Source organism: Falco peregrinus, chromosome 16 (genome assembly GCF_023634155.1).
Source record: "Falco peregrinus isolate bFalPer1 chromosome 16, bFalPer1.pri, whole genome shotgun sequence".
In the NCBI taxonomy this organism is placed as follows: domain Eukaryota; kingdom Metazoa; phylum Chordata; class Aves; order Falconiformes; family Falconidae; genus Falco; species Falco peregrinus.
In genome coordinates, this window is record NC_073736.1 from 3421309 (window position 1) to 3448779 (window position 27471).

Here is a 27471-nt window from a genome sequence, read left to right on the forward strand (position 1 = left end):
GTTTCCACAGTACCGGAGAAGATGCAACTAAGTGGAAGAAAATGGGAGTATTTTGGGGGTGGGGGGGAAATTAGATGCAGAGCAAATTAGCAGGACACACCTAGATGGTGCAAGCTCTCAAGCACAATTCCTTAGAAAGGTGCAAGACTTTTCCTCTGCCTTCCCTCCGCCCAGCACTTCCAGAGAAATGGAAGCAAGCTGCCTGGGTAGCCACAAATTCCTCATCAAACTCATGCTGCAACACTGAGCTGGCTACAGCTGGCAACCTCACCCTGTATTTTCCCTCCCCCTTTTTCTTTTGTGAGATGATTTAACAAGCTACAGGATCCCAAGAGACATGACGACCAACCAACAGAAATAAAGCATCGCGCCTTGAACTGTGCGCGTCCATCTGCACCGCTCCCTTTTGACAGGCACACAAAAGGTCCGAGTTTGGAGTAAAAATGTTGCCAAAAGGAACTTGTGCGGAAAAAAAAAAACCAACACCCCAAAAAAAACTTCTGGCAGAGCGCGTTTCATTCCCACCACCTGTCACTGACACTGTATGGGGGGATTTGATGGACCAATTAAGTATTTCAGGATGGCAGAAGATGTGTCACCCTCTGCTAGCTGTCTACTCTGCAAAACAGCTACATGTTCATTGTCAGATGAGATCAACAGGATTAGAACTAGTCAGAGTTACTATTTTTGTCCAGCACCCACAGTGATCTGATCCAATATGCATCTCGGTGGGAATTTGGGATTTCTAGCAGGGACCCTTGCACCTAGAAGAGTACAGGAAAGGTGATACTCTATTTAAACATGGACACGCTCCCCCTGCTTAAGTCTTAGATGTGTTCTATACAGAGAAAACAAATATGCCTCTGTGTTGCCCTGAGACGTGCCCTCTCCCCACTCCGGCCCACAACAGCCAAGCCCCCATGCTCCATGTGGCCACCGTGCCCCCCAGTCTCAGCAGAGCCACCCCCCCGTCACGCCTTGCCATCACGACACCACACCAGCCCGCTCGCCTCCACAGCAAACCAGCTCCTCCTTCCCAGGCTGGCTGCTCCCTAGAGATGATGCCCAAAACACCCAACAGCAGTGCTTGGTGGCCAAGTAAAGCAGAGCCAGAGAAACAAAGATTCAGAGAGTAAATTACCCCTCTTCCCTACATCAATTAAACAGCAAATGCAATTACTGTGTACCAGTAACTGCATCTAGAGTGCACTTTTGCCTTAGGAAAACTAAAGAAATGAGTCTGAGGCTCACATAACATCCCATTTCCCTTGTGACATCGCCAAGATCAGTGACATGAGGGCTTTGAATTGATGCTGGCATTGAAGCGCTTAATTGTTCAGACAGACGGGGAGAAGGCAGAGCACACGCTGGGAGAGACCCTGCACGTCTTCGGGAGCGACTCGCAGGGCACCAATCCCAGTACGTTGAGACAAGCAGCAAGAAACATTACGCTTAAGTAAAAATGAAATTAGTCGCTCTGATATCGAAGACCAAACGCAACGGGATGGGAGAAGAGGCCCTCAAGGAAGAGAAAACGGGCCGGGAGAATTAAAAGCCACGACAAAGCTTCCACTTAAGTATCTAGAGCAGACTTTGCTCTTCAACACAACCCACGTCCACAGTCAAGCCATTTCACCCACTCAGGTCAATCTAAGCGTGTATCAAATCCCAGTGCTCCGGCTTAATCAGAACTCCCCAAAGGCTAAAGAACAGCACAGCCGAGCAAGAAATTAACCGGCAACAATGCGGGATGCAAACAAGGCAACTACATACCACTGCACTGACTCCAGATGAAATTCTTTCTCGATTAGCTTTTTAATTGGATGCCCAAAGAGCGAGTTAACAGGGAAACGAGAGAGCAATGACAGTGAGGGTAAGGCAGCGAACAGAACAGTGACTCTGGGGTGGCCTGGAGGGGAATGTGAAGGAGACACCTGAGCGGCCACGTTCAGAAAGCGCTGCGATAAGCTCCTGCTCGTCCTTGGGATGCATCAAGCACGCAGAGAAAGCATCAAGACAATAGTTCTTAAGTAGGATGGAAATGAAAAAGGACATCCTTTTACTTGAGGAGCATCTGTGAAATCCCATCTGTTAAAAAGCAGGCACGACAGTGAATGGCCCAGGCAGTAAATTATTTCCAAATCTTGAGATAGCTCCTATAAAGTTGTCATTACTTGTCTATGCTATCTGTAGAACAGAGATAAGGTTAGAGCTGAAAAATATGAGCATGTAAGTCAGCCATCCAAATGACATGTATTAAATGCTAAGGTCCTTTCCCTGCTAACTGCTTCTAAAGAGCTGTGGGGAGGGCCAGAAGTGCAGGTACCGCTCCTGGGAGAGCCGGCAGAGACATCTGTAGAAATCCCTAACACCGGTAAAAGGAATAAATAATGGAACAGGCAGCAAAGAGAGCTCTTTCCCCACACATTTCACCGCATAGCTTAAGCTTCCAGCTCTGTTTTTATCCACCTGCCAGATTTGATTTTGCCCAAGATGACAAGCTGGCCTCAAACAGCTTTTTAGCCTCACCAAGAAAAAAAAAAAACAAAAAAAACACCACACAAAAAAAACACAAAACTGTTTTCTGTGGGGACCATACACAACATCATACGTTCCAAAACCCTTAAAATATTTTTACCCACTTATCTGAAAGCATACAAAAACAATTTGGGTTTTTTCTCTGTTAAATACAGCTCCCCCAGCCAGCAGTTGGTTTTAGCGGCAGAGCCTTTCCCAGCCTAACATTTTTAACGTACAGGAGGAATGTATATATGCAAGTCAGACTACTAAATCATAAACTTATGCAGGGATAAAACTCCATTTCTCCCAACAATTTCAGGGTCACTGCAACTCTATCCCAGCAAATAATTATATCTCAGCTGTAACAACTTATACCCCATATAACTACCAGGATCTTAAGGCATTGCAGATGGCTTCAAAAGCTCACCCACCACTGCCAGCGACGGCTTTTGAGATGGAAAGCACAAACTCCTTTTCTCACAGTAGCTCTGCATAGCTGTCTTGGAGCAGCATTGAAGACCATTAAATGGTACCCAACTTTCCGGAGGAATTCAGAAGAAAAACCTTAAGTCAAGCATAAGTGAGTCATGGAGAAAACTGGAATCTTTAATGACCTCAGACTGAGACCAAAAACTCAAGTCTTGTGAAGCAGTTAAGGTCAACGCGCAAGAAGAAAAGAGCTTACCATATGTTTATGCCCACACAATTTAAATGCAACATTTAACATTCAAAATTTTACTTCAAGATCCAAATCCCTTATGTTCGTACGTCAATAGACGTCCACCCCATTTATCTTTGCATCTGAAAAACTGGTTCTGGGTGATGCCAAGCACGCTGCACCGCACAGCACATCAGTAAAGCCTGCCGAGGGTGGCTCGGGTTAGAAACACCATGTTCACAAGGATGAAGCTCCAAGCGCTCCAACAGTGTAAGAATGAGAAGACCAAGGCAAACAGAGTTTTGCCGCTTCCCTGAATCATTTTGAAGCGGTACTTACAGTCTGTAGCATCTTTGGAGTCTTGTTTTGGGCTCGACAGGAGAGCGGGGCTGCACTCACTGGCAGCGGAGCTGTGCCCAGCACTAACCACAGCACAGGCATCGCACACCGCGCTTGAACAACCACCTCCACACTGGACGATCAGAAAGACTGCAGTTGGGTTGGTTTTTGTGTGTTTTTTTTTTTAACCAATTTTTTTTAGGTCTTTATTTTCAGCGAAAAGGAATGTCAAGGACACATCCTGTTTCGCTCTTTCTGTGAAATATTTCCCATTGAGGTTAAAGGAAATATTTCCAAAATGCCAAATCCAGCGCTAATTACGCGTGTCCTCCAAGTTCTCTGTGTTTTCAGCTGTTCCTAACGCCATGGAGATGAGCCATAGGAGTTCAGACATACGGTTGCAGACTCCACTGGGCAGAACGGAGGCGGTAAAGGGAGCCCAGTGCACAAGGGGAATGCAAGTAATTTTAAATCACGCAAAGGTGGTTACTAACAACGCTCCAAGACAACCAGAAGTCATCCAGGGGGGATCACAGGAGGAGTCAAGGTAATTTAAACGTCTCTTACATGACAGACAACACTATCAGATTTAACACTGTGCAGTGAGAAACCGTGGCTTGAAAAAACACTGGAAAGAAGTACCAGCAAAAAACCCCATCCAATTCCACAGGACATACAACCCCTTATTTAAGCTGTCTGATGGGCTTCGCAATCCTTGCAACAGAACCAAGACAAGAACACGAAGCTTTAAAGTCTCCAGAGTTCAGGGTTTTATCATAATCCTGTTCCTGCTTCCAAAAAAACCTGTGCTGATTTCTGAAATGAAGAGCAGCAAGGAAGGGTCTGGGGAGCCCACCTGTAGCACTGAACAAGCAGGCTTCAAACCTTACCAGGCACTAGGTTTTAATCGGATCACATTTTTAAAACCAGGCAATTTACTTTATGACGCCAAACTTGAAAAGGCTTTCTCATAGTGTCTTAATTAGGGTGAGGCAAAAGTCATTTCACCTGATTTCCAACCTACTTCAATATTAGATTCGAAAGACCACCTATAACTTCTTCAGCTCTGTTTGCTCTAAGAGTCTGAAAAACAGCAGGCAATAGGATTAGATATAAATCTAATGAGATAATGTATTTACATAATATTCATAGCACTCACTTTTAGACAGGGTTGTGTTCTTGCATCCTTAGTATGCAGCACTACAGACACTTCCTTTTCACTGGAAAAAAGCTTGAGGTTTACTTTTAAATTTAATTTCCCTTTAAAAGAAACCATGTGTTTAAATAACAAGGAAAGAGTGCTAATGTAATTGGGGTTTACCAAACCTAAACAACACAAAGTCAAGCTCCAACTTTCCTTAAGCTAAATAACACAGGCTCTCACACAGCCCGGTAAAAGCCTTGCACCCCCACTCCTGTTTTAAAAGCAACTTCTTCTGTAATTTCGTTAACATCCTACTACTTTCAGATGTATATACTGGTTTTAATCCAAAACATTTTATAGCCACAGAAGGTGGGATACATCAAACCAGGAATGTACGTATACACATGGTCTCTGCAGCTGGCATCGTAGGGATGCCCAAATATTTAAGTTCACCTTTACTAACCACGGGGGAAATGGCAATCTTAACACCACTGTATGTACTAGAGTCTGCCAAAATTGTGGGTTTAGGAAAAAGTAGAAGACTACACAAATTACACACCGTACAGATAAAAAATAATTTTAAACTCAAGCACCTTATCCAACAGTGTGGATGCTCTGCTGGAATCGTTTTTCCATGATACAAACATCTACAGCAAACTCTACCGTAGCACACACCGTTACCGAGCATCCAGCTCCATATTCAGTTTGCGTTAAAGGGTAATCAAGAAAATTTAGCTCAGATATTCGTCCAAACTTCTCAGAGGTCGTTTCCCAGCTTATGCAACAGAGATTCCCTGATAAACCTTGAAACTTTCTCAAGTGAGCCACGGCGATTCACTGCAGGACAGAAAGTAATTTTAAATTCAGGTTTAAAAAACAGGCACTTGAGATGGTGAACACCCAGGTACTGAACAGCATTAAAGCACTGCCTGACTTGAAGCGGGGTATTTCCCCACCCATGAGAAGGTGGCAAGTTCAGAAAGCAGTCCTTTGGGAAGCGGGATATAAATAGCTCCGAGGACACAATACAGGCTCTCCAGGTTTTGCACTGGGAAGAGGCTACATTCACACACTCCAGCACCAGTTTCTTTCCAAAGGCAGCTCACACCTTCCTGCCCTCCGTCTTTAATTAAGCTTTTTACCCTTTCATCAGTCTATCGAAGATCTTTCTCCTGCTGACAGCTAGAGTCCCAGGTGGACCAACATTTCAATTCATGTTTTTCTCCCTTCTGCAGAGAGCAGCTGTATTAGCTTCGCCAGTCTGTTGCTATAGAAACAAATCAATCCTCAACAGTTTTATTTTTACCAGTTTCTGTGAAACAGGATTTATCTCATTTCCATGACTAAGCTGTACTCCAGAGCGAGCTCTTTGGGACAGCAACATCTCAGCATCGGACAGGACCTCGTAGGTGGTGTCAATGACAAGAGGAAACGGGATCACCCTTGTTGAAAGGCACCTTCTTCATTTCTAGAAACACATCACATGGAAATGATTGCAGCTGTGTCCGCAGAGTGGAGAAGAGCGGAGGAGTGCATGGCACAGGCTGGAAGACCACGGACACGCTGGGAAAGCTCAGCAGAGCACCCACCAGAATGCTCACCCACCCTCCAGGCAGGGCACCGACCAGAGGTCAAGCACTCGCCACGCAGGCAGAAGCATCGCCTTCCTTGAATCCCCACAAAGAGCTGCGCCCACAAGCTGAATTCAGCTCCTGTAAGCTCTCCAGAAAGGCGAAGGGCTCATCTGGGAGCCGAGGCATTCACACATGTTATCTGCTGCTAGCCAGCGAGGCAGCCCCCGCGGGCGCCGCGATGGAAGGAGCTCAGCCTCCAGGAACTTCTCTTATCCCTGTCCAAGTGCAGCTGGGAGGGGGCTCTCCCTTTTGGTCTGGGATGAGCGCAGGTGTAATCTGTATGGATCACCCCTCTATTTTGTACCACGTCTTTCACTTAACGCCTTTCACATCCTGCTTGCTTCTCCTTCAATCTCGCTAAAACAATGCATTGCATTAAACAAATGCCACTGGACCAACACTGGTTCTTGGCTCAGCTGCTCCCAATTTATCAAAAACTGTTCCACACATTCATCTTTAGAAAGTTCAGCTCTCTGCCAAACAGCCTTAATCAGATGGAGCAGCATAGGACCCACGTCATCAAGCTGAGCAGATCCCCTTCCATAAATACACGCTATTTAGGCAGCCCATACGCAGACACGCGTTACCGCACGCAGGCGGCCGCAGGACAGCTGCGCTCCGAGCGAAAGAGAAGGGAAGGGGAGATCCTGCTCCTCTGTGTGTCACCTGCAGGTTTCTGCTGTTTCCCTCCTATGGGACCGAGGAACCGTGCAGCCTCACAAAACAAAAGTTTTTTGTTAGATCAGCTGGATGGAGTGATTCACCCCAGCACAGCCACGCAGCAACGCGAGTGACCATCAGGGGAAGATGATGGGGGAGGACAGGACCACCACTCTCGGCAATAACTGCTGGACAAGCTTAGCCATAACCTTCAAATTCCACCGTTAAGTACCAAAACCCGTCTGTTCAACATTCAGCCTCCAGCTGAATTCTGCATAGCTCTGGCCTTCGAAACACAGAGCACTCTGGATGTACTCAAACCCACAGGGACGTTTCTTCAGTTTTGGGGTGGCACACAAAAGGAGAGGGGAACAAGGCTGTGGAAATGTATCTCATTGCTCAAACACCCCTTATTTGTTTACACACATAGCTGTGGTTTCAGTCCTGAAATTCCTACATACATAGGAGAGTAAGCTGGGGTATATAAATCAAAAAGCCATCAGGGAATCTCATAAACATCCACTCGGTCCACTCAAGTCTCACAAGCATCCACTCTGCCGTCAAGGTAAATGCAGAGAAATCCCCCCGTGTGAACATGCTGAATGCAGCTGCTAATTCCAGCATCAATAAAGCGAGCCCTAACGTCTTCAAGACACAAATTTCAAGACTGCACCTGGCATCTGAACCAAACCATCAGTGCCTAGCTGAAACCGCTCCTGCAGACCCCTGAACACACACCACCTTCCCAGTCCTCGGGCTTCTTACAGCTGGTCAGGATACTGCAGCCAGCTCTGGAGCCTCGTTCCAGGCATGGAAAATAAGGAAAGTGCATGTCACGGATGCATCACGCTGCTCCTCCCATGCCGGGGCAGAGCACACACCTTATGTGAGCCCTGTGAAGGGCTGTAAAGTGATGCTCCTGGGAAGAAGTGTAACCTAGCAATTGGAAAAACACGCTGGGAGCCCTGCCTCCTCGGCTCTGCTCCTGCCCCCAGCCCCCTGCCACACATGGGGATGCTGCAACTACTGAAACCCTGGCATCTGTCAGCAGGCAGAAACTGCCTCGGGTTTGACACCCTCAACCCAACCGGACGCGTCTAACGCTCCTCGCACCACGTCTTTGCCCACAGTACCTCCCTCATGGAGTATTTGAGGGGAACCTGCGTGAGCACACAGCTATTTCCAAAACCTGTTTAGCACTTCAAAACACATTGCTGAGAAACTCTCCGAGCAAGGGGAAAATTAAAGCTCATGTGTTCTCACCCTCTGCCTGACATAAACACGTTGGCACTCCCAAGGGAGCAAATCCCAGGACACTGGAGGACTCAGCACATGGGTGAAGAGTGATGGGAAGTCAATAGCCAGAAGAATCCACCCCAGCCCAGACACCCACCTATATTATAGACCCAACGTTAGATTAATCAGTCACAGAGGTTTCGAGTCGCTGCCTACACAGTAAGACACTGTTAGTCAGCGTTAACAGAGAGATTCCGATCCGACGCGCTGCACTCGGAGCACTTCGCTCGAAGGCTGCGCCACTTCATTCGCATCTGCTCCCAACCCCTTTACCTATTTAAATCAGCTCTCACGCACCCTCCGCAGCACCGCTGCGCCTCCTTTCAGCTTCCAACCATCTTTTCTGCCAATCAAACCAGGCAGCACCAGGTCGCTGCCCTCCTCGTGCACGGCATGGATCCCTCCGACTGCGCACAGCGTGTCTGGAAGGAAGCAGGACAAAGCTCTCCCAAGGGAGTTTCACCGAAAGGGAAGCCACCTACACAATGATTTTCATGTGCACTCCAAGCAAGCCCTGGGTGCGACGCAAAATCCTTCTCTACAGAGGAAAAGAGGCAGCATCTGTGGCTTAGGTGAGCAAAGCAGGTCACAGCTACCGTGGCTTGTCCGAGGTCCCACAGAAAATTTATCGCAAGCAAAACCCAGTCCTCCCCAGACACAACCCTAATCACAGCATCATGCTGACCAAAGCAAGCAAATAAAATGTTCCAAAGCTGAATTAGAAGATCACACAGATACAAAATGCTTAAGTCACTGCCAATAATTGCAGCCTTCCTGAATTATTTAAAAAGTGCTTAGAAAACAATTCATAAAAAAGAGCTGGTGCACACCTAGCGCCTGTGGCACTAATACTCTTAGCAATACCAACATTCAGGTATCTAATTAAAGAGAGATCTGTCCTGCTTTGCTGTTTGCACGGCAGGGTGTGGAATAAAAGACAGTTTAAAAGCAGGTGAGATTAATAATCACAGCACCAAGAAGAGGGTAAGACCCAGCTGCGATTTCTAACAGCCCTCTTTTATGGGAATGCACCAGCAGCAACTTTCTTTTCACAGGTGAAGGGGAAGGTAAGGAAATATTTTGTTTGCACCTTTACACAACCCTGGAAGCTTGGACCTTGGAGCCTCACTGGTGTTCTCTGCCTCTATCCCCATCAGACACTGCGGGACTTGCCACTTAATCACAACAGTGGCCACACACAACGTGGAAACAGTTCACCTGTGAACGGACACGCACACCGACAGCTCTTCCTGACTGTGGATGGGGCAATTCCTCCTTCCCCCCCTTCCTCACGGAAACACAGCAGGCACAGAGGCTGCAGCCGGACTCAGCCCACCGAGAGAACGTGTAGCACTAACAAATCACTTCTTTAAATCATCTAGCCGCACAAGAACAGATATGAAACCCCACTTTTTTTTTTAATAATTTTTCTGACTCCTAACCACATTTGGATTCTTTGAAAGGACTTTAAGTGTTCAGCCATTACACCATGCCATTTCCTAAACCAAACAAAATACTCATCAGCCATAACTGCTGCAAATTGACTACAATACTTGCTGTGGCTTCTGTGAAGCAACAACAGAACCCCTTCCCACAACAGATGTATACAAAAAAGTCCTATTTCACAGCAGAAGTTTCTCCTTGATACACTTACAGGAGATTACATATACAATCTGGGGCTCAACAGCAGCCTCAGTTTCCCCTCTCGCCAACAAAGGTCCAGTCTTTTCACGTCAATAGATGAAAATAAAAAGCTTTTTTTGCAGATTTGGCTTTAACACAATTCATCCCTTACTGCTACTGGCAAAACCTACTGAATGCAGCTTGATATTTCAGGGCACAGATTGTTTTGTTGCTTCCTGCCTTTAACTTCACAGTGAAGCAATATAAAAAAAAAGATCCAAATTCTGCAGCCTCTGTGAGAAATACCCTCGAAACCCCAAGAAACCTCAAGGATTCACAAAGCATTTCTAATTTCTGGACTTGCTTTTGCTTATAAGCATTAAGTTGCATTTACATTAAATTGATTTTATCTCTCGGTGCTCACTGATCTACAAGAAATGCTTTTGCTGTGCTATATGAGATACAGTCCGAAAGCGGAGCAGCCAGGCTACGATGGAGGAGCAGAGATCGGCATCAGACTCCTGGACCTGACTTCCAGCAGATTTCCAGGCCCTGAATGGATCCCAGTGATCACATTATGTGGGCAGATCCCAGAGGCTGCATGGACCGCAGCACAAAGCCAAGCCTCCCGCAAACCCTGGCAAGCCACCGCCTCTTTGTAAGCCCCACCATCTGCTTTGGCAAAAGCTAGAAACCGATCTCCTTTCCTGCTTCTCATCCCCTCAACGTGCTGGTCGCGTTCGCTTATTCACATGGGCTTTATTTTCCTGCCTAATATTTTTAGCGTTACGCAGCGGCACATTCACCCCCTACGGAGAGAATGTACCTTTAATTCTGTCGTTGCATTTCCTTCTCATCTGGCTTATCACAGTCTATCACGTCTTGCTTCCTGCTTACCTGCCGAAATCGGTGATTTCGTTTGGAGTTTGTGCACGTCTCTCACCCAGAGGGCTCAGCTCAGTGATCTAAGCAGGAAGTATGAGAGCCTCAGACCTTGACAAAGTTCACATTTAAATTATAATAAACATAGTGGGCAGTTAAGTTTATGTGATGAAACAACATGTTCTACAGAACATACTGCTGGGGGCATCTTCTCTGACTTTATGGACTGCTGTTTGCTCTTTTTTAAAAAAAAAAAAAAAAAAAAGCACAAAATGATTAGCGTGCCAGCTCAGACCAGTCCCCAGCTCAACAAAAACCTTACTGGGTGTAACGGAGGGAACGCAGCTTCCCACACCGTGCCCGCTGACACACGTTTCTGCCAGGGAATGCCTGGTTTGTACCCAACCCAAAACTGTCTTTTTGAGACGTCTGAAATGCTGCAGAACCGCGCAGGAAAAGCGGGGACCCGCACCTCAGCAGAGGTGGTTTTTTGAGAACAGGTAGTCCAAACAGCGAGACTTCAACCAAAAATAGGAACTAAATACCCTGCTGACATCAGAGAGTCGCAATCAGAGGAAGGAACAAGACAGGTCTGCCGGCCCGGCCGAGCATTTACCACCCTGTTCTTGGAATGAGCTTCAGGGGGTGGAGGGCAGCTCAGCAGCTCCCTTATCCGGGGATATCTTTAAATACGTGAGCAGCTTCAGGGGGAGCAGGAATCTAAGTGACCCCACAAAAAGAGGAAGGCTGCCAGAAGTTGTCTGGGGAAGGGAAAACCACAAAACGGACAGAACGGGCTGAGGACAGGCACCTCCATCACCACCGAGGGGTAAGAAATCCTTTATTAGGAAAGTTCCCATGTTCCAGCGTTGGCAAAGGAGAAGTTTCCCGCACCAGACATCCCTAAAATAAAAGCAGCCTGCCTTTTCTTTACAGTGGATGCAGACCGCTAGCCCATCAGCTGTGGCCATCCTCTCCTCTTGCAGGCTGCTCGGGCTTTTGTGAAGCAGTTCCATGGGTGTCAGCGATGCTTTCCACAGGCACCCAACTAAGCAACTGTGGCTGTTACCAGGCACAAGGTCATTCTTGCCAGAAGCTGGCAGCAGGACTCACTTCTGAGCAAGGATAAAAGGAGCCTTACCCTCTTTTCCTAAATACTTCCAAATCTCAGTGATGAAGCTTTGTAATCTAAATTCTCTCAGACAGAGCTTTAGCATACACACAGAAAATTAAATCCCTGCTTCCGATACCTATTTTGAGATTTCTTTGCCCACCAGCACTGAAGGCATCTATTGTTTAAGCAGCTCTCCTGCCCTGTGGAGCCTTGACAACCAGCCACCAGCTGAAGCACCTTAGCCTTCTCCATCAACTTCTTCCATTAACACTTCCACTTAATTAGCACTGTGACTTTCTCTGGGCACATGTCCAGTCATTATTTACTGGTTTTGATTTAGAAAATGCATCTAATCATCATCAGGAAAATAACATACAGGAGAAAGATCTAAGAGAAAACCCTTCAACTTTAAAGTCGTTCTTGACCTGTCACACACCTTTGGAGAAGGGTTGGTGGGGAAAACACTGCACAGACTCTTTTCTGTCACCTCCACCCTTCCACCCTCCTCCCACAGCATCAGGTCCCTTTAATTTGCCAACCTTCAACTTTCCACGAAGTGTCAGACAGACAAAATTTCATATTCCCCGTTTCCAAATCCTTGAAGTTATTTTTAAAGGCATACAGAAAGGCAAAGTTAGCTATAATTAAATACCATGCCTGCTGTGGAGAACTTACTGCAACATCGTCCCTGCCCCCGGGAAGCGGGGAAACCACAGGCAAAGGTGCTTCGGAGGAACTGCACACCTCAAGAGATGAGCAAAGAAGTCAGTAATCAGGCTTGGCATCGGGGGCAAGAGTTAAATTCACACTTTCCAGAGTGAAAACAGACCACAACAGAGACAAGGCGACACACAGGCATTAGACAACTGCCCAGATTTCTTCTCCAATACACTAATGCCACTATGAAACTTAGTCTGGCTACTTGTTTTGGAAACTCAGATCCCCCAAATGCAATGCCGTACTAAGACAACACGAAGGAGTATGTTTGCTACTACAACAAACCCTTCAGCAGTGCTTGTATGTCTCCGAGCCATCTCACAGCCCCAGCAGGGTGCTAAGCAGTCCCTTAGATTGAGCCCACGCTGCAGAAAGCAAGTTTTGAACACGGCCCAGCTTGTCCCAGCTGCTCCCCAAACAACCGTCAGGCTTCTCCTTGCAGGTAAATTTAGCAGCTGTTTCTCATAAAACCCTCATCAGTCTAGAATAAGCAGAAGTCTTCTCATGTGGAGTCATTTAACCCAAAGTAAAAGCCCAACAAGTTGAGAGAACACCAGAAACAATCAGAAAGCCTCTAAATCGTTAAAAATCCGTTTTCACTACCTGTATCACCAGCTACCTCCTGCTTCCCGGTGCTGCAACTCCACACACTGTGGCCCCCTGAACTGCCACCTCACTGCAGCCAGTCCTAACGGTCCCTGCGTGGCTCAGAACACCGAGACCACAGAATCCTGCAGCCACTGCTTGGACAAACCCGGTACAGCGGTCACAACCTGCACAGGTTTGCAATCATGTGCAGGGCAAGCAGCCACGTGGGGTGTAACATGCAAACTCTTGTAAATCCAAGGATGCTGCAGCAGATTTCACACAGCCGGTTAACGATGAGCTGCAATGACTCCCAACGTGCTGGGAACACCAACATGCTTCCAGAACGAGAACCGCCATTGTAAACATGCAAAAAGCCTGGCTGTAACTCAGCAGTGGGGAGTAAAAGGTTCAGGGATTGGGAAGTAGGGTGGGAGAAGGGGATCGTTATAGTGTCAACTGACAGACATTGAAGACAGTCAAGTTAATGAACACAGAAGCTATGAATGACAGCTGTGACATTCACCATCCTTCAGATACGCGTCTACGCGCAAAACCACATTTATACGTGAAAAATCACGCTAACTGATCAGACGTCAAACAGTATGCCCACTCCACAAATCAGCTGGTATCACAAGCAGTTGTCTTACCAGGGGGAAAAAAAAAAAAAAAAAAAAAAAAAGGTCGCCTTCATCACCATGCATTGTCTGAAAGTGCGGCAGAGCTGTTACAACAAGAGGCTGATAACACTCGTGGTGTGTATTTAACTCAACTGACCCTCTCCACTTTATCTAAACACCCGGCAAGTACATGTATCTTCTAACGCAGACAAGTCTGAAGTGTTCACAGCAACTTCCCACTCAAAACAAGGGCTCAGAGCGTTTAATACATTAAAAGAGAAGAATAAAGTTTGACCCGAGAGCAGATTTACACTTCAGAGCAGCAAATGTATGCAACCGGGAAAGCACAAGCTCTCCGCGTCAGCAGGTCTCTGCCACTCGGCTCAATGTGCAACAGCATGTTTCTGATAAGGTTATGCAAAAGGAAAAAATGGATCAAATTTGGCCCCAAATGGGCAAATCTTATCCCTCTAAATAGTCAGGTGACACAGTTACAGTGTCACTCAGCACCGGACTCAAGATCTCCTCCCTCTGTCCCACTATAAACCAGCTTAATTTCTCAGGGAACAGGAACAGCAGCATTTCCAGCAGAGAAGCTGAAATGGCAAAAAGCTGCAACTCAAGAAATGCGGCAGCAAGTGGTTTTCTTGGGAGATACCGAAAAAAGGGGGGAAGAGGAAGAACTAACCAAGGTCTAAGAGCTTTAAAACAGAGCAAGTTACACAGCACCACACTTTAAATGCTAAAGCAAGGCGGGGGCTGTGCCCTCCATCAGCTTGTGCAGCCCCCAGCACAGCACAGCCAGCCCCCCAAGCCCACCAGGCACCGGCGACCCGAGAGCCACAGCAGAGCGTTACTGCAAGCCAAGCCAGTGACCGAGGAAGGGCAGGCACGGAGCAGGAGCAGCGAGAGGACACCTCGCCGAACACCTGGCTGCACATCTGGCCCAGTAAAGCCACCCAGTAGCTCTCCTTGGGGTGGGAACCTACACGCGTCCTGGCTTCGAGCAGCAACCTGTCCCAAAGCCCTCCTCCAAATACATCCTCCCAGTTACACCAGTCTGCAGCTACCGATGGTAACCAGCAGCATCCACAACCCCGCAGCAGTCCCATCCCAGAGGGATGCACCAGCTCCAGGCAACCTCCCCTGCTCTCCCAGCCCACCAGCCCCCTCCAGCATGACTCCCAGTCCCTCAGGCAGGATCAAACCCACCGGGCTCCCCCAGCCCACCCTCACACCCCCCGTGGGCCCCACATCCAGCCCATCGCCCCACCATCCCACTGTCGCTGCAACAGGGTGAGTGGCTGTGCGGAGCTTAGTGGTTAAACCACGACACCCCCGCCGGCCCGGACCCCCAGGGGACTGGCCTCCTCAGCCCCCCAGCTCGCAGCATGGCAGCCCCCACCCGTGTCCCCCTCCACACCGAGCCCCAGGGACCCCCAGCATCCCCCTGCCCTCCACCCCAAGGGCACATCCAAACCCCTGCGGCCGCCTCCCTCTCCCACCACCCTGCATCCCCCCCCGCCGCACACCCGCTGTCCCTGGTCCCACAACCCCCTAGCTCATGCCTCTGAGCCCCAAACCCCCACAGCCCCCCTGACCCACACCTCCTGCCTCCTCCACCCCCAGAAATGTGACCCCACAGCTCCCTGCTGCGCCCCTGCCCCACAACGCCCCGAAGGCCCATACCACTACGTACACCCAGCCCCCCAACACCCCAAAGGCCTCAACCCCTATACACCCCCAGCCCCCCACAATACCCCAAAGGCCCATACCTCCTATGTATCCCCAGCCCCCCCAGCATCCCAAAGACCTGTACCCCCTATGCACCCCCAAAGGCCCATATCTCTTACACACCCCCAGCCCCCCAAAAACCCAACGGCCCATATCTCCTGTGGACAGACCCCCAGCCCCCATCTCCTGCTGCATGACCCTACAGGTCCCCCAGCCCCCCCCAAGCCGCGACCCTGACCTCCCCAGCCCAAACCGGCCCTCCCAGCGCTGTGTACCCCCAGACCCCATCCCCGCACCCCTGAACCCCCACAGAGCACCCCCCCGGGCTCCAACAGCCCCTGCCCACCCCCCACCCCTCGGCCTCTCTGTCCCCCTGCCCCACACATACCCCCCAGCCCCCCCCCTTACCCCTCAGCCCCGCCGCCCCGGCCCAGCCCCTCAGCCCCCCAGGCCGCGCTCACCTGAGGAGACTGGACAGCGGGTGCCCCACACCGCCGCTCCCGCCGCCTCCGCCACCGCCGCCCCCCCCGGAGCCGCCGCCGCCGCCTCCGCCGCCCCCCCCGGAGCCGCCGAAGCCGGAGCTGAGGCGCTTCCCCGACAGCAGCTTCTCCACGGCGGGCAGGTTCCCGGTGCGGGCGGCCTCCAGCAGCTCCTGCTCCTTCCCCATGGCCCGGCCCGGCCGCCGCCGCCCGCCGCCGCCTCCCGCCAGGCCCCGCCCCCCGAGCGGCCCTTCCGGGGCGGGGCCAGGGGCGGTGCAGAGGGGCGGGGTCTGCTGAGGCCACGCCCGCCCCTCCGTTTAAGCCTGGCCGTGGGCGCTTCGCCTCATTTCTGGGCTCGGTTTAATTAATTTCATTCGCTGAGCGCGTGAATAACGCGCAAGCGGGACCCCAGGGCGCGCTGCAGGGGGAGGGGCAGGTCTGGGCCCGGCTCCCGGGTCTCCGGTGCCCTGGAACGGACCAGCACCAGCACGGGGTGCCTATAGGGGAGAATGTATGCGAAAGAGGAATGTATAGAAAGGAGAGATGTATATGAAAAGAAGAGGAATGTATGTAAAGGAGAGACGCATATAAAGGAGAAATGTACATAAAAGAGGAATGTATATAAAGGAGGGATAGGGGAATGTATATAAAGGAGGAATGTATATTAAAAAGGAATGTCTATAAAGGAGAGATGTATATCAAAAAGAGGAAGGTAAGTAGAGATGTTTATAAAGGAAGAATGTACATAAAACAAGAATGTATATAGAGATGTATATAAAGGAGAGATATATATAAAGGACAGATAGAGGAATGTATATAAAGGAGGAACGTACATAAAAGAGGAATCTATATAAAGGAGGGATAGAGAGATGTATATAGGAGAGGAATGTATATAAAGGACAGCTAGAGGAATGTATATAAATAACAGCTAGAGGGATTTATATAAGGAAGGGATGCATATAAAGGAGGGATAGAGGGATGTATGTAAAAAAAAATACATAAAGGAGAGATGCATAATAAAGAGAGATGGATATACAAGAGGGATAGAGAGACATATACAAAGGAGAAACGTATATAAAGGAAGGCTAGAGGGATGTATATAAAGGAGGGATCTGTACAAGAAGAATGTATATAAGGGAGAGATGTGTATAAAGGAGAAGAGTATATAAAGGAGGGATGCATATAAAGGAGAATGTATATGAAGGAGGGACGCATATAAAGGAGGAGTATCTCTGCCAGGGTTTTTCCTCCGCATGTTAGTTGGGAGGATGAATATTCACAGGTAATTTTGCAGCTATTTTCCCACAGGGAAGTCTTCGGGAGGTGCGGTGTTTTGCATTGCACGCTAAAGATCAGTCTACACCGGGAAGTGAAGCGGTTCGAAGCAGTTACGCAGTGTATAACATTATAAGCCAGCATTAAAAATAATTGAGAGGCAGCCAGATGGTTCATTTGAGCATAATATTAACGGTATCAGCCCTAACAGGCAGCTGCTCTCTCCCTCGAAGGGCATTTACACAGGCTGACTCTGGTGGGTTTTGATCCCCCTGTTCAGGGAAGCCTGTTACAGTGCGCTGTGCGCTTGAGGAGCGTGGAGGGAGCTCATCCTGATCCCATGTTGTACCAGAGCCCACAGGGGACCACAGCCTCAGCACCCAGCTAAAGCACCACCGGCCTCATGCCGCTGAGCATTCGTTTGGGTCTCCACAGGCAGCGTTACCTTTGTGCCACGGGGCTCGGGACCACCAAACTGCACAGAGGGGGAGGGCGCGTAAAGGCGCTGCTGGAAATTTCACATATTTAGCACCGACTCTACATGCCAGTATGAATGCCGCAGCCTATGCTAACGTTATCCCCATTTACAGCAGAAAAAAATAAACCCCAAAGCAGCAGGGTGAGGATGCAGAGGCCGAGGAGGGGCTGGGGTGAATAGGGAGGTGGGTACCGGGGTTCCCCATGCCGTGCCCCAGCCTGAGCCTCGCTCCCTGCTGCCGGAGCGGGTCCTGTTGAAGGACAGGGAGAGGCAGGCGCTTCCGAGGGACCAAACCGGTGGGAAACCCACCACGAGAGCTCCAGAGCGCTGGCCTGCTGGTGGCTTCCACCTGGGCCCAGAGACCGAGCCGTGCGCGCCTGCTGCCGCCCTGCCGTGACTGGTAATGTTTAACATCAGCTTTTCTTCTAGTTCCGCACAAAAGATTCCCACAGCTGGGGGGCCCCCAGCCCCCTGCCTCCCTGCTGCAGCCGCCAGCCTGGCTCCCCACAGGGCCCCCTCACCCCATGCTCACCCCACATCTCCCCTCCTGTACCCCGGCACTGGCACCAGCCCTTCCCACGCCAGTGCCCCCAGTGCCGCTCACTCCAGCTCTCCCAGTGGCCCCCAGCTCTTCCTAACCCAGGGCATCTGGTTCCCCCAATGCTCCCAGTTCCCCTAGCCCTTCCCACCCCAGTGTGCCTAGTTCCTCCAGTGCCTCCCACCCCAGTTCCCTCATCTCAGTTCCACCAGTTCCCTCAATTCCCCCACCCCAGTTTCTCCCATTCTCCCAGCCCTTCCCACCCCAGTACCCCCCCGTTCCTCCAGTGCCCCCCACCCCAGTTCCCTCATCTCAGTTCCCCCAGCCCTTCCCATCCCAGTCCCCCCAATTCCCCACCCCAGTTTCCCCAGTTCTCTCATCTGTTTCCCAGTTCCCCCATCAGTTTCCCTAGACCTTCCCACCCCAGTGCACCCAGTCCTCCCGGTGCCCCTTACCCCAGTTCCCCTGCTTCCCCCAGTTCCCTCATCTCAGTTCCCCCAGCCCTTCCCACCCCAGTTCCCCCACCTCAGTTCCCCAGTTCCCTCATCAATTCCCCCAGCCCTTCCCACGCCAGTTCCCCCCACTCTCCCACTTCCCCCACCCCAGTTGCCCCAGTTCACCCAGCCCTTCCCACCCCAGTGCCCACCATTCTCCCGCTTCCCCCACCCCAGTTCCCCCAGTCCCCCGCACCGCCCCCACCTCACCCGCCGCCGCAGGCCCGTTGCCCCGGCGACACGCCCCGCCCCCTTGCGTCATCAGGCGGCGCCCGTCCCTTACGTCATCAGGCGGCGCCGTGGCTGGGCGCGGCAATGGCGGACCCCGGCGAGGCGGCGCGGGAGGAGCTGGGGGTCGACGCCGAGCAGGAGCCGCCGCCCGCCGTCTCCTCCCCGGAGGGGGATGAGCCGGCGGCCGCCGAGGAGCCGGCGGCGGCGGAGGGAGCAGGCGAGGGCGAGGCGGCGACCCCCAGGCTTGAGGTCAAGGTGGAGGCGCCGGACGGGGAGGTGAGGCCGGGCTGCGGGCAGGGGAGGGGAAAAGGGAGGCCGGGGGAAGGCGAAGGAAAGGGGAGGTAGCGGCTAGGCCTGCTGTGAGGGGGTAGCAGGGCCAGGCCGCGCTGTGGGGCCTCGGAGCTGAGCGCTGTGCTCTCGCCCAGGTGAGGACCGTGGAGGGAGAGGTGGTGGACGGGGAGGACCCCAGCCTGCAGCCGTCTGCAGCCAAGAAGGTGAAGCTGGAGCTGAAGGAGAGGAAGGAGAAGAAGCACAAAGTGGACGAGGACGAGATCCAGAAGATGCAGTGAGTGCCGGGAGGGCCTTGCGCACTGCGGCGGGCTGCAGCTGGGAACTGCACAATAATCACTTCATGGGTCTATAAGCCCGTGGTTAATGGTGTCCGTAGCCCCATCCCAGATCCCTCCCATCCCAAATGGGCTCGGCTGTTTTGTGTTGCAAACCTCCATGCCGCCTTTCCCTTCCTGGCTCTTGTCCTGCGGGAGGCTTGGGATGGCAGAAGGGCTTTGCTGGAGTGTCACAGCAGCCCGAAGGGAGCTTCAGACTTCTGTATTTTTGGTGTAAATTATTAATTCTCTCCCCTGCAGAATACTGGTCTCTTCCTTTTCTGAAGAACAGCTGAACCGTTATGAGATGTACCGCCGGTCTGCTTTCCCCAAAGCTGCTATTAAACGGGTACGACTTCGATAATGCTTTGCCACAGGCAGAGGCCGAGTAGAGCCAGCAGGAGCCTTGCTGAGCCTGGCTGTACTCTTGGCTGGGCCTTGCGCGACACCAGCTGGCCCTGTGGCCTGCCCTCCTCCAGTTATCGTAAATAATGGTGGTCTGGGGGGCCGTGAGGCAGCGGGGACAAGTAACAGCTGGTGCAGGTTCTGCAGCTGAACGAGGGTAAGCTAAAACCTTGACAGGCAGCATGTGCCCAGAGCTATAGGACCAAATTCTAAAGATAGTTTCTGCTGTTCTATGTGTTAGCTGTTGGTTGATATTTGACAGGCACACACTGCTAAACAAGAGTTAAAATGTTTTGCTGGTGCTGTGTGTACCTCGCTCAGCTGGCTGTCCTTCTCCACTTGTCTAGCTGATCCAGTCCATCACTGGCACCTCTGTCTCTCAGAACGTCGTTATCGCCATGTCCGGCATTTCCAAGGTCTTTGTTGGGGAGGTGGTGGAGGAAGGTAAGTGGCAAACGTTTTGAAAAAAGTTAAGAATACAGGGTAAATCCATTGCAGCGGAGCAGAAGGACGTGGAACAAGACTGGACATGTTGCAGCTCCTGGTCTTGCTGTCCAGCAGCAGCAGAATGCTACAGTTAAGAGCTCTGAGATGGGTGAAGCGTGGCGTTGCCCGTGGTCCCCTCTAATCCTGTTGCTATCACTGCCTGTTAGCCAGCAGAGGTTGGTGCCCACTGACCTCCCGTTTTATCCTCTCTAAGAAGGATCACTTTGAAGTTCATGCTCTGTGAGTTGGCCTGCAAGCAGGCTGCGGGAGGCTGGTAAGGATCTTGTTAGTACTGCTGTGGAAAATGCAGCCAAGGGAAATGAGTTATTTAAGCCTCTTAACCTGTAAGATTCTTCCCTTATGGGATGAGCTGAGATCTTTTGGGGACACTGGGTGGGAGGCTGACCCAGCTGTGTCCCTGCTTGGGCTGGAGGAGGAGGTGCTACAGGCTTTGATGCTGACCAGTTTGTACAGATTTGTCACACAAACCATGGCCTATGTGCCAAGATCACCATTACCGGGGTGAGGCAGTTTTGCTGCTGCCGGCTCTGCAGTGCTGTGTTGCCTGAGGCAGTCTGTATGAGCAACTTCACTGCTGTCATTAAATTGCTTCATGTTAATTGCTTCATGTCCTTGGCAGGAGGCATGAATGATCCTTACTGTAAATGACAGAAAAGAAACTGGCCTGTAAGTCTCCTATAGGTTGTACGTTCCTGTCACTGCTGTAGCAACCGCCCCAAAACACGCCACGCAACCTAGAGGGGCATTTAGAGCAGAAGGTTGAAGATCACAAGTTCTTGTGTGACTCAAACCAGCATATTCCATAGCAGTAGAGCAGTTTACAAAGTTTTGTTCTGGTCTGATATCGATGGCCCTAGGACTGACTTTTCTTTCAAAGAGAATGATCGCAGCATGGTTTGGGTTGCAAGGAACCTTAAAGATCATCCGGTTCCCACTTGCTGCACTGATGGGAAAGAAAAGCAGTTTCGTTGTGTATTAAAGTGTGAACTGTAAATACTAAGTTACCTCTTCCCTTTAATTTTAAAGCTTAAACAGTAGGAGACAGGCCCAGCTCCGCTGTCCTGCTCATGTGAACTTTGGGTTGTGTTGTTCTAGCGCTGGATGTGTGCGAGAAGTGGGGGGAGCTGCCACCTCTGCAGCCCAAACACATGCGAGAGGCGGTCAGGAGGCTCAAGTCACGAGGACAGATCCCCAATTCCAAATACAAAAAGATCATCTTCCACTGAAGCACGTCCCAAGAGAAGGCAGAAGTTACAACAAGCTTCCTCTTCGGAACCTCACAGGAGTTACAGCAGAGCTGCCAGGCTGCAGCTCCTTCAGGAGCACTGCGTATAGACTGGAGCGACTGCCAGGAGGTTTCCTGCTGTCACTGCTGAATTCTGGCTTATGATCCACGTGTTGTGTGGCAGCAGGCTGGCCTGGAGCTGTGGTCTCTTCTGCTTCAACAGAGTATGAACAGGAACATTTGTCTTCAATGTATTTCCTCCCCCCAGGATCATACTTTCCACTGGCAGAGATGTAGCGGTGTCTATGTACAGAAGTGTGGGTTTGGTTTTTTTTTTTATTACACTTGTTATTGCACTCTTGGTCCTGCTGGGAACTCCTGATTGTGTAATGGTGTTTGTGTGATTCCAAGTAGGGGGAGCACAACAGGATGATCTGTCTCAACCGAGCCTGACTTGTTCCTGAAACTTCGCTTTGCCTTGGGCACATATTGTGCCATTAGCATAAGCAAGGGAACACTTGCTGAAAGCTGCTGCTCCTGGCGTCATCGCTTGGCTCTTCTTCCCCAAGCCAGTTTTATGGAGCTGTCTGGAAAACAGTACAAGTGGGAAAGTGAAGGGAGAGGAAAAAAAGAAAGCTTGAGCCTGTAAGGAGGTTAACAAGTTTATTTTCTTTCCATGGTTCATAGAACCAATAAATGCAGGAGTGGAAATATACTGCAACAAAGTTCCAATACTGCCTAAAACTCAAATTCAAGGTCAGACTTGCACGTTACCCACCTGTACATACAGTAGTCCCCTGGGAGCACACTGCTGCTAATGAAATGTCAACGATGCTGAGGCCACGTGCTCTTCCTCGGGTAACCAGATTGTAGTTACACACAGGACTGAGTCGGCTCTCATAATAAAGTAGAAAGAGTCCTTAAACAAAAGGCTCTTAGAAAGTAAACTTTACTAATAGTCATCAGCAGAGCTATGGGAGATTGTGTCCTCCCACACGTACGCCTTGTAGAAAGGACTTTTTTTTTTATTGTTTTACAGTACTTTGCACGGGTACTTAAAACTGTGGAAGTGCTTCAGTTCTTAAGTCATCTGGTTTTAAGTTGCTGGAACAAGAGATTTGCTGTAAGCAACTCCGCCCCAGGTCTGCACACGTGGGAGGGAGTGGTGGGAAGTGTGACAGTGCAAGCAGGCACCACATCTGGGAAAACCCTTTGCACCCTACTCATTTCCCAAGCTGGCTTGAGCTGAAACTGGACACTTACTTAAAGAATTATGAAAATTTGAAAGATAAGGAAATAAACCTCCCATTTTCAAGCAACTAGTGAATAAAAAGTAAGAATACCATTGCATTCCACTTAAGGCAAGCATTCTTATATTTCTTGCTTCACACAGGAAGAGGAAGCAAGCACAGCAGCACAAAGATTTCACTAAAGAAATCACAGCTTCTGCTCGTGGGGGCTTTGTGGAGCTCGCAGTGGTACTTACAGTGAGCTGTTGGTGTATAGCTTTGTTCAGGGAAGGTCTAGATACACTGACGCTTTGTTACCTCTCCCCCTCACTCTGGGCTGCTCGTAGCAAGAGTTACTCACTGCGGAAGATCCCTTGCCTTTCAGAACCCCTGCTTTTACGTCTGAATTCCTCTATGCACGAGGCAGTATTGATGAAGAAAATGCCCACTGACGCTTAAAAAGTTAAAAGTGCATTTTCCTTTTGAGAACAGGCCCAACAGGCTACTCTAGTAAGTTTTCCATCACAGGCAGCACCACAAATCTAGGCTGTCAAAGGCTGTGTTGAGCAGGGGATGGGTCAGAGAACGCGCTCCAGAGAAAACAGTCAGGTTGCCTTACAGGAATGAGGAGGAATGATGAGGAGGAAGGAAAGCCACTGGCAGAAGTCACAGCGTCCAAACAGCCGAGCCAGCCCAGGCTAAGTCACAACAAAGCCTCCCGCAGCTCAGCTCCTGCGCTTCTGCCAAAGGCAAGTACCCCTCCTTTTAATTAATTTGCGGCTGCCTGCTTCCAGAGGCTCTAGAAGGAAGGTCAGGCGCTCGCTGCCGCTGTCGTATCTGGCTGTAGGCACTGGTCGGTCAGATCTTGGCAGAAATACCGGACTCTGGCAGTATAGCCTCAGGGGTGTCTCTTCAAACCTAGTGTACACTTTACTAATTCCAGCAAACGTTACTCAAAGCCACCTTCAGTCTAATGGAGTCAAACTCAGAATTAAGATGATGAGCTTAAGAGTGACAGTTGGTTTAATCACTGTACCTCTCTTACATATCCTCTTTTTTCAAAGTGAAAGCTAACGACCACAAGGAATTCACTCTTGGCTCTCTGCAAACCACAGCCAGCGGTGCCTCTACATCTAGCCTAGTGCTCTAAGTATGTCCCTGTGTCCCCTAAAGGATTCAAATCATCTCAGGAGCGCCCATTAAGGGCAAAGCATTCAGCAGCTCCAGAGCTGGGCAAAGGGGTAAGTATATAAGAGCACAGTAGGAAAACCACACTTAATTCCCAAGTTATTTGCTTGCTTTTGCGTAGTTTCCAGGCCTCAGCTCATCATGGCTTGTAAATTGGAGGCTGCTCCCTTGCATAGTGAGCAGAATTAAAATCTTGTATTACTTTAGCTAAACTAATTTCAGTGGACTAATGTTTACACAGAAAAAAAATAGAAAAATACAATAAAGTTGGAGTGGTGGGGTTTTTTGGGGGGGAGGGGGTGTTCAGCTAAAAATCACAGCGAGGGCTCCTTAACCTCTATAGATAAGTTTTCATCTGATCAATAAAGGAGAATTGCATACGGTCTGTCACTTTTCCTAGCACTCGGTATGGGGTAGTTGCTCCCTGGTTTACATGCAGTAAAAGCCTGTGCATCGGAAACTGTGCACTTCCGCAAACACAAAACGCAGCTGGAAAAACCCAAATCAAAGTTTGAAATCCGAGAAAATCCAATTCGCAGACAGTAAGGGTGGTGTGTGTAACGGGGGAGGGAACAGGTGCTCATCCGTAACACAGAGCGGGCTGAAAGTCACACCCTGCCGTACCAGAACACAGAGCAGATCTCCTCTGGCACTGCTGCTCCCTTCACACCTGCCCCTCACGGCCGCCTCCTTCCTCAGCGCACCGACCGTGTATCGCCTGGACTAGCAGAGCAAAGAAACCACGTACAACTTGGTCTTGAGAGTGGATTTGATTCTTGCAGTTCATAAATGACATTTCCTTTTTTACTGTTTACAGTTAGTGTTTACTACTACTTCTGCTGGGGTTGTCCTTTTTTTCCCTCCACACCTGTAGAAGCTATTTCTTTATAAATTAAGTCAGTCACTGACCACAGAGACTTCTTCCCCTTCAGGGAAGCAGCTCCAGAAAAGGCAAAAATACAAGCCGTGCTCAACCCAAGCAGCTACTGTTTCATCTCCACCCCACAGTGAGCAGTTGGTGCCCTCAGCCTCCACCCAGGCAGGCCTGGTCAGCACCCTTCTGACCCACGTACCAACATCCCTGTTAAAAAAGACGTTTAAGACCAGCCAAGAGCTCAGTGCTAATAAAAATACACAACCGTGGAGGAACGCAGGCAGCTATTTCCTTGTGCAGCCCGTGCTGCTCTCCCTCTTTCTGCTGGTGAAAGTCTGGCATACAATAGTTTCAGGACAGCATACATCCCCAAAGAAAATGCATAGGTCACCTCGCTCTGTGACAACAGACTTCCTTCACCCCTGTGCTCTGGCAGTAAAATGAGAAGAAAATTTAAGCAGCGCTTTATAATGAAATAAGTGAATTCCTTTGTGTTTCTGCATCAATAAAGCCAAACTTTGCGAGATTAAGAAAGAATTAGAAAAGTCTAATATACTACTGATTCTGTCTTGACACAACAAATGACTGGTGGAAAAAGAAGTCTGAAGAAATTTCTTTACTACCCTGACCCTGTTCTTGAGGGAATAGTGAGCTGTAGCCCCCTCACTCCACAGGGGGAAATCCCTTCTGCACCTCCCACACCCACCAACCTCCTGTTTGTTGTTCACGTGATACCACGCGTGCTTTCACCTCGGAGCTCTGAGCAATGTTTTCTGCCAAACCCACCCTCTGTCCCTCCTGATGCGGTGAGGTAACTACACTCCTGTGCTCTTTGGCATGCACGACTAAGCAGCAACACAATGAGGAAAGCTGAAAGAAGCAGAAACCCCAACAGGGACCATATCTAGATGTTACCGTGAAAGGCAAAGGCTGAAAGCACGCTGTCGCTACCACCCACGGTCGAAGTGACGTGGGGTGCCTGCCCAACTTCTGAGCTTTTGTCTGTAGGCTGACCACTGCCCTGGTTCAGCGACAGAGGCAGCACCACACTGCCAGGACAGAGGAAAGTGGCTGCAAACAGATAACTTCCTCCCTGTTGCCCAGTCAGGCCTGCCTTCCTTTCTCCCTCTTTCAAGTCATTTCACCATCGCAGCTGGTTTCCATTCTTGGAGTCTCCAGGAGGTTGACCCGTTTAGCAGCGCTATAATCAAACTAGCCGCCTTAGTGCTGGTGGTGGTCTCCACTCCTGAGCAGCTGCAGCCTGCGCCTTCGCTGTCAAAGCTGGAAGAGGGGATTGTATTTCCTAATTTCCTGCAGAAGGCGAGCCTTGTCCATGTTGGCTTCTGCAAGGGCTATTTTCATGGTCTGAAGCTCCTTTTGCAACTCCAGCACTTCCTTTAACTGCAAGAAACAAACGGAGAAAAAAACAAACCAGGAGTTTCCAAAGGTAAGCAGCAGGGCAGACCCTACTGCACCAATCTGCTCAAAGAGGAAAACCAAAGCAGGAGCTGTGGAGGTGAATTACGCTATGTGACACAACCACACAAAGCTCACTGACAACGTGACCCAGTTTCAGTTGCAGAAATACTTGCCAACGGGTGTCTGCTGACTTCCGTACCCGTCATTAGAGCCAGCGATGGCTCTCTAACAACTACTTCCACCCAAGACTTCCTTTCGTGTTTCTAGGCATAGGAGCAAGACTCACAGTGGGCAAGGCTTTTTCCTGCAGCGCAGCTAGCTGATTCTGGCTGAAGACAACTATACAAAGAAAGCAGGAAAAAAAGAAAAAAAATGGGCCCTGAGCTGCGTTCTTCTTTTACAAGGGGTCCTGATACACCTCTTTGTTAAAATTAAGATGATAGCGGGAGCAAGAAGATGCTTGGCATTCCTATTTCTTGTCTCTAGGAACAAAGTCCATTCTGTCCTCTAACACTGCCAGTGAGATCCCCCTCTAGCTTCATGGCACAGGACAGTTTTTCTCTTGGACTCTCAGAAATACTTTTACCCAAGAATTTAGCCTTTGCACTTGCTCCTGTTCAGTTCAATAACATCAGAAAATAAACTGAAGCTAAGCTACTGTGCTGCTTATGTGCTCCAGTTCTGGTCAGGGTACTGTTTGAACGGGAAGAAGTGAAAGCCTCTGCACTAAATGGAAAAGAGAAAGATGAGAAATGATGTGTCACCAACTAATGAACAGAATCCAAAGTCCCAGTCCAGTCCTGTATCCAGTCAGCCACATTGCTCCCTTCATATGTATCTTTCCATAGCAAGTGATCAATTTACCAAGCAGACCTGGCATCAAACAGGCAGTATAATTAGAGAACGCTTCATATTTAAAAATAAACCAGTCATCTGAATTCCAGGTATACGGATCAAAATGGAAAGAAAGTTCAAACTGAACAGCAGAAACTTAAGCA

The 27471-nt window shown here is 49.8% G+C and overlaps 3 protein-coding genes across 9 annotated transcripts in view; 1 reads left to right on the forward strand and 2 right to left on the reverse strand.

Annotated features, from left to right (window-relative positions):
- The window catches only part of ANKS1A (ankyrin repeat and sterile alpha motif domain containing 1A), a 112547-nt gene extending 96305 nt beyond the window's left edge, over positions 1-16242 (reverse strand). For 5 of the 7 annotated variants that reach the window (XM_055819618.1, XM_055819617.1, XM_055819622.1 and 2 more), the window contains exon 1: positions 15988-16242. In XM_055819618.1, the coding sequence (XP_055675593.1) occupies positions 15988-16193 (206 nt within the window). In that variant the 5' untranslated portion in view covers positions 16194-16242. The remainder of the gene's footprint in view (positions 1-15987) is intronic. The other 2 variants (XM_055819623.1, XM_055819616.1) reach the window with 1 other exon arrangement.
- Positions 16243-19066: 2824 nt separating this feature from the next.
- On the forward strand, positions 19067-23123 carry TAF11 (TATA-box binding protein associated factor 11). Its single transcript, XM_055819631.1, has 5 exons — positions 19067-19297; positions 19447-19586; positions 19888-19975; positions 20379-20475; positions 21634-23123. The coding sequence occupies exons 1-5, from the start codon at positions 19106-19108 to the stop codon at positions 21762-21764; spliced, it is 648 nt and encodes a 215-aa protein (XP_055675606.1). The 5' UTR covers positions 19067-19105; the 3' UTR covers positions 21765-23123.
- The window catches only part of BLTP3A (bridge-like lipid transfer protein family member 3A), a 35438-nt gene continuing 30379 nt past the window's right edge, over positions 22413-27471 (reverse strand). Inside the window, exon 21 of the mRNA XM_055819632.1 lies at positions 22413-26455. Within this exon, the coding sequence (XP_055675607.1) occupies positions 26330-26455 (126 nt within the window). The 3' untranslated portion in view covers positions 22413-26329. The remainder of the gene's footprint in view (positions 26456-27471) is intronic.

Excerpts from the sequence above, each read along its gene's own strand:
- TAF11 (XM_055819631.1), top strand. The coding sequence starts at position 19,106 with ATGGCGGACCCCGGCGAGGCGGCGCGGGAGGAGCTGGGGGTCGACGCC. Across the intron at positions 19,298-19,446 it reads TGGAGGCGCCGGACGGGGAG|GTGAGGACCGTGGAGGGAGA; the intron begins GTGAGGCCGGGC and ends GCTCTCGCCCAG. Across the intron at positions 19,976-20,378 it reads CCAAAGCTGCTATTAAACGG|CTGATCCAGTCCATCACTGG; the intron begins GTACGACTTCGA and ends CCACTTGTCTAG.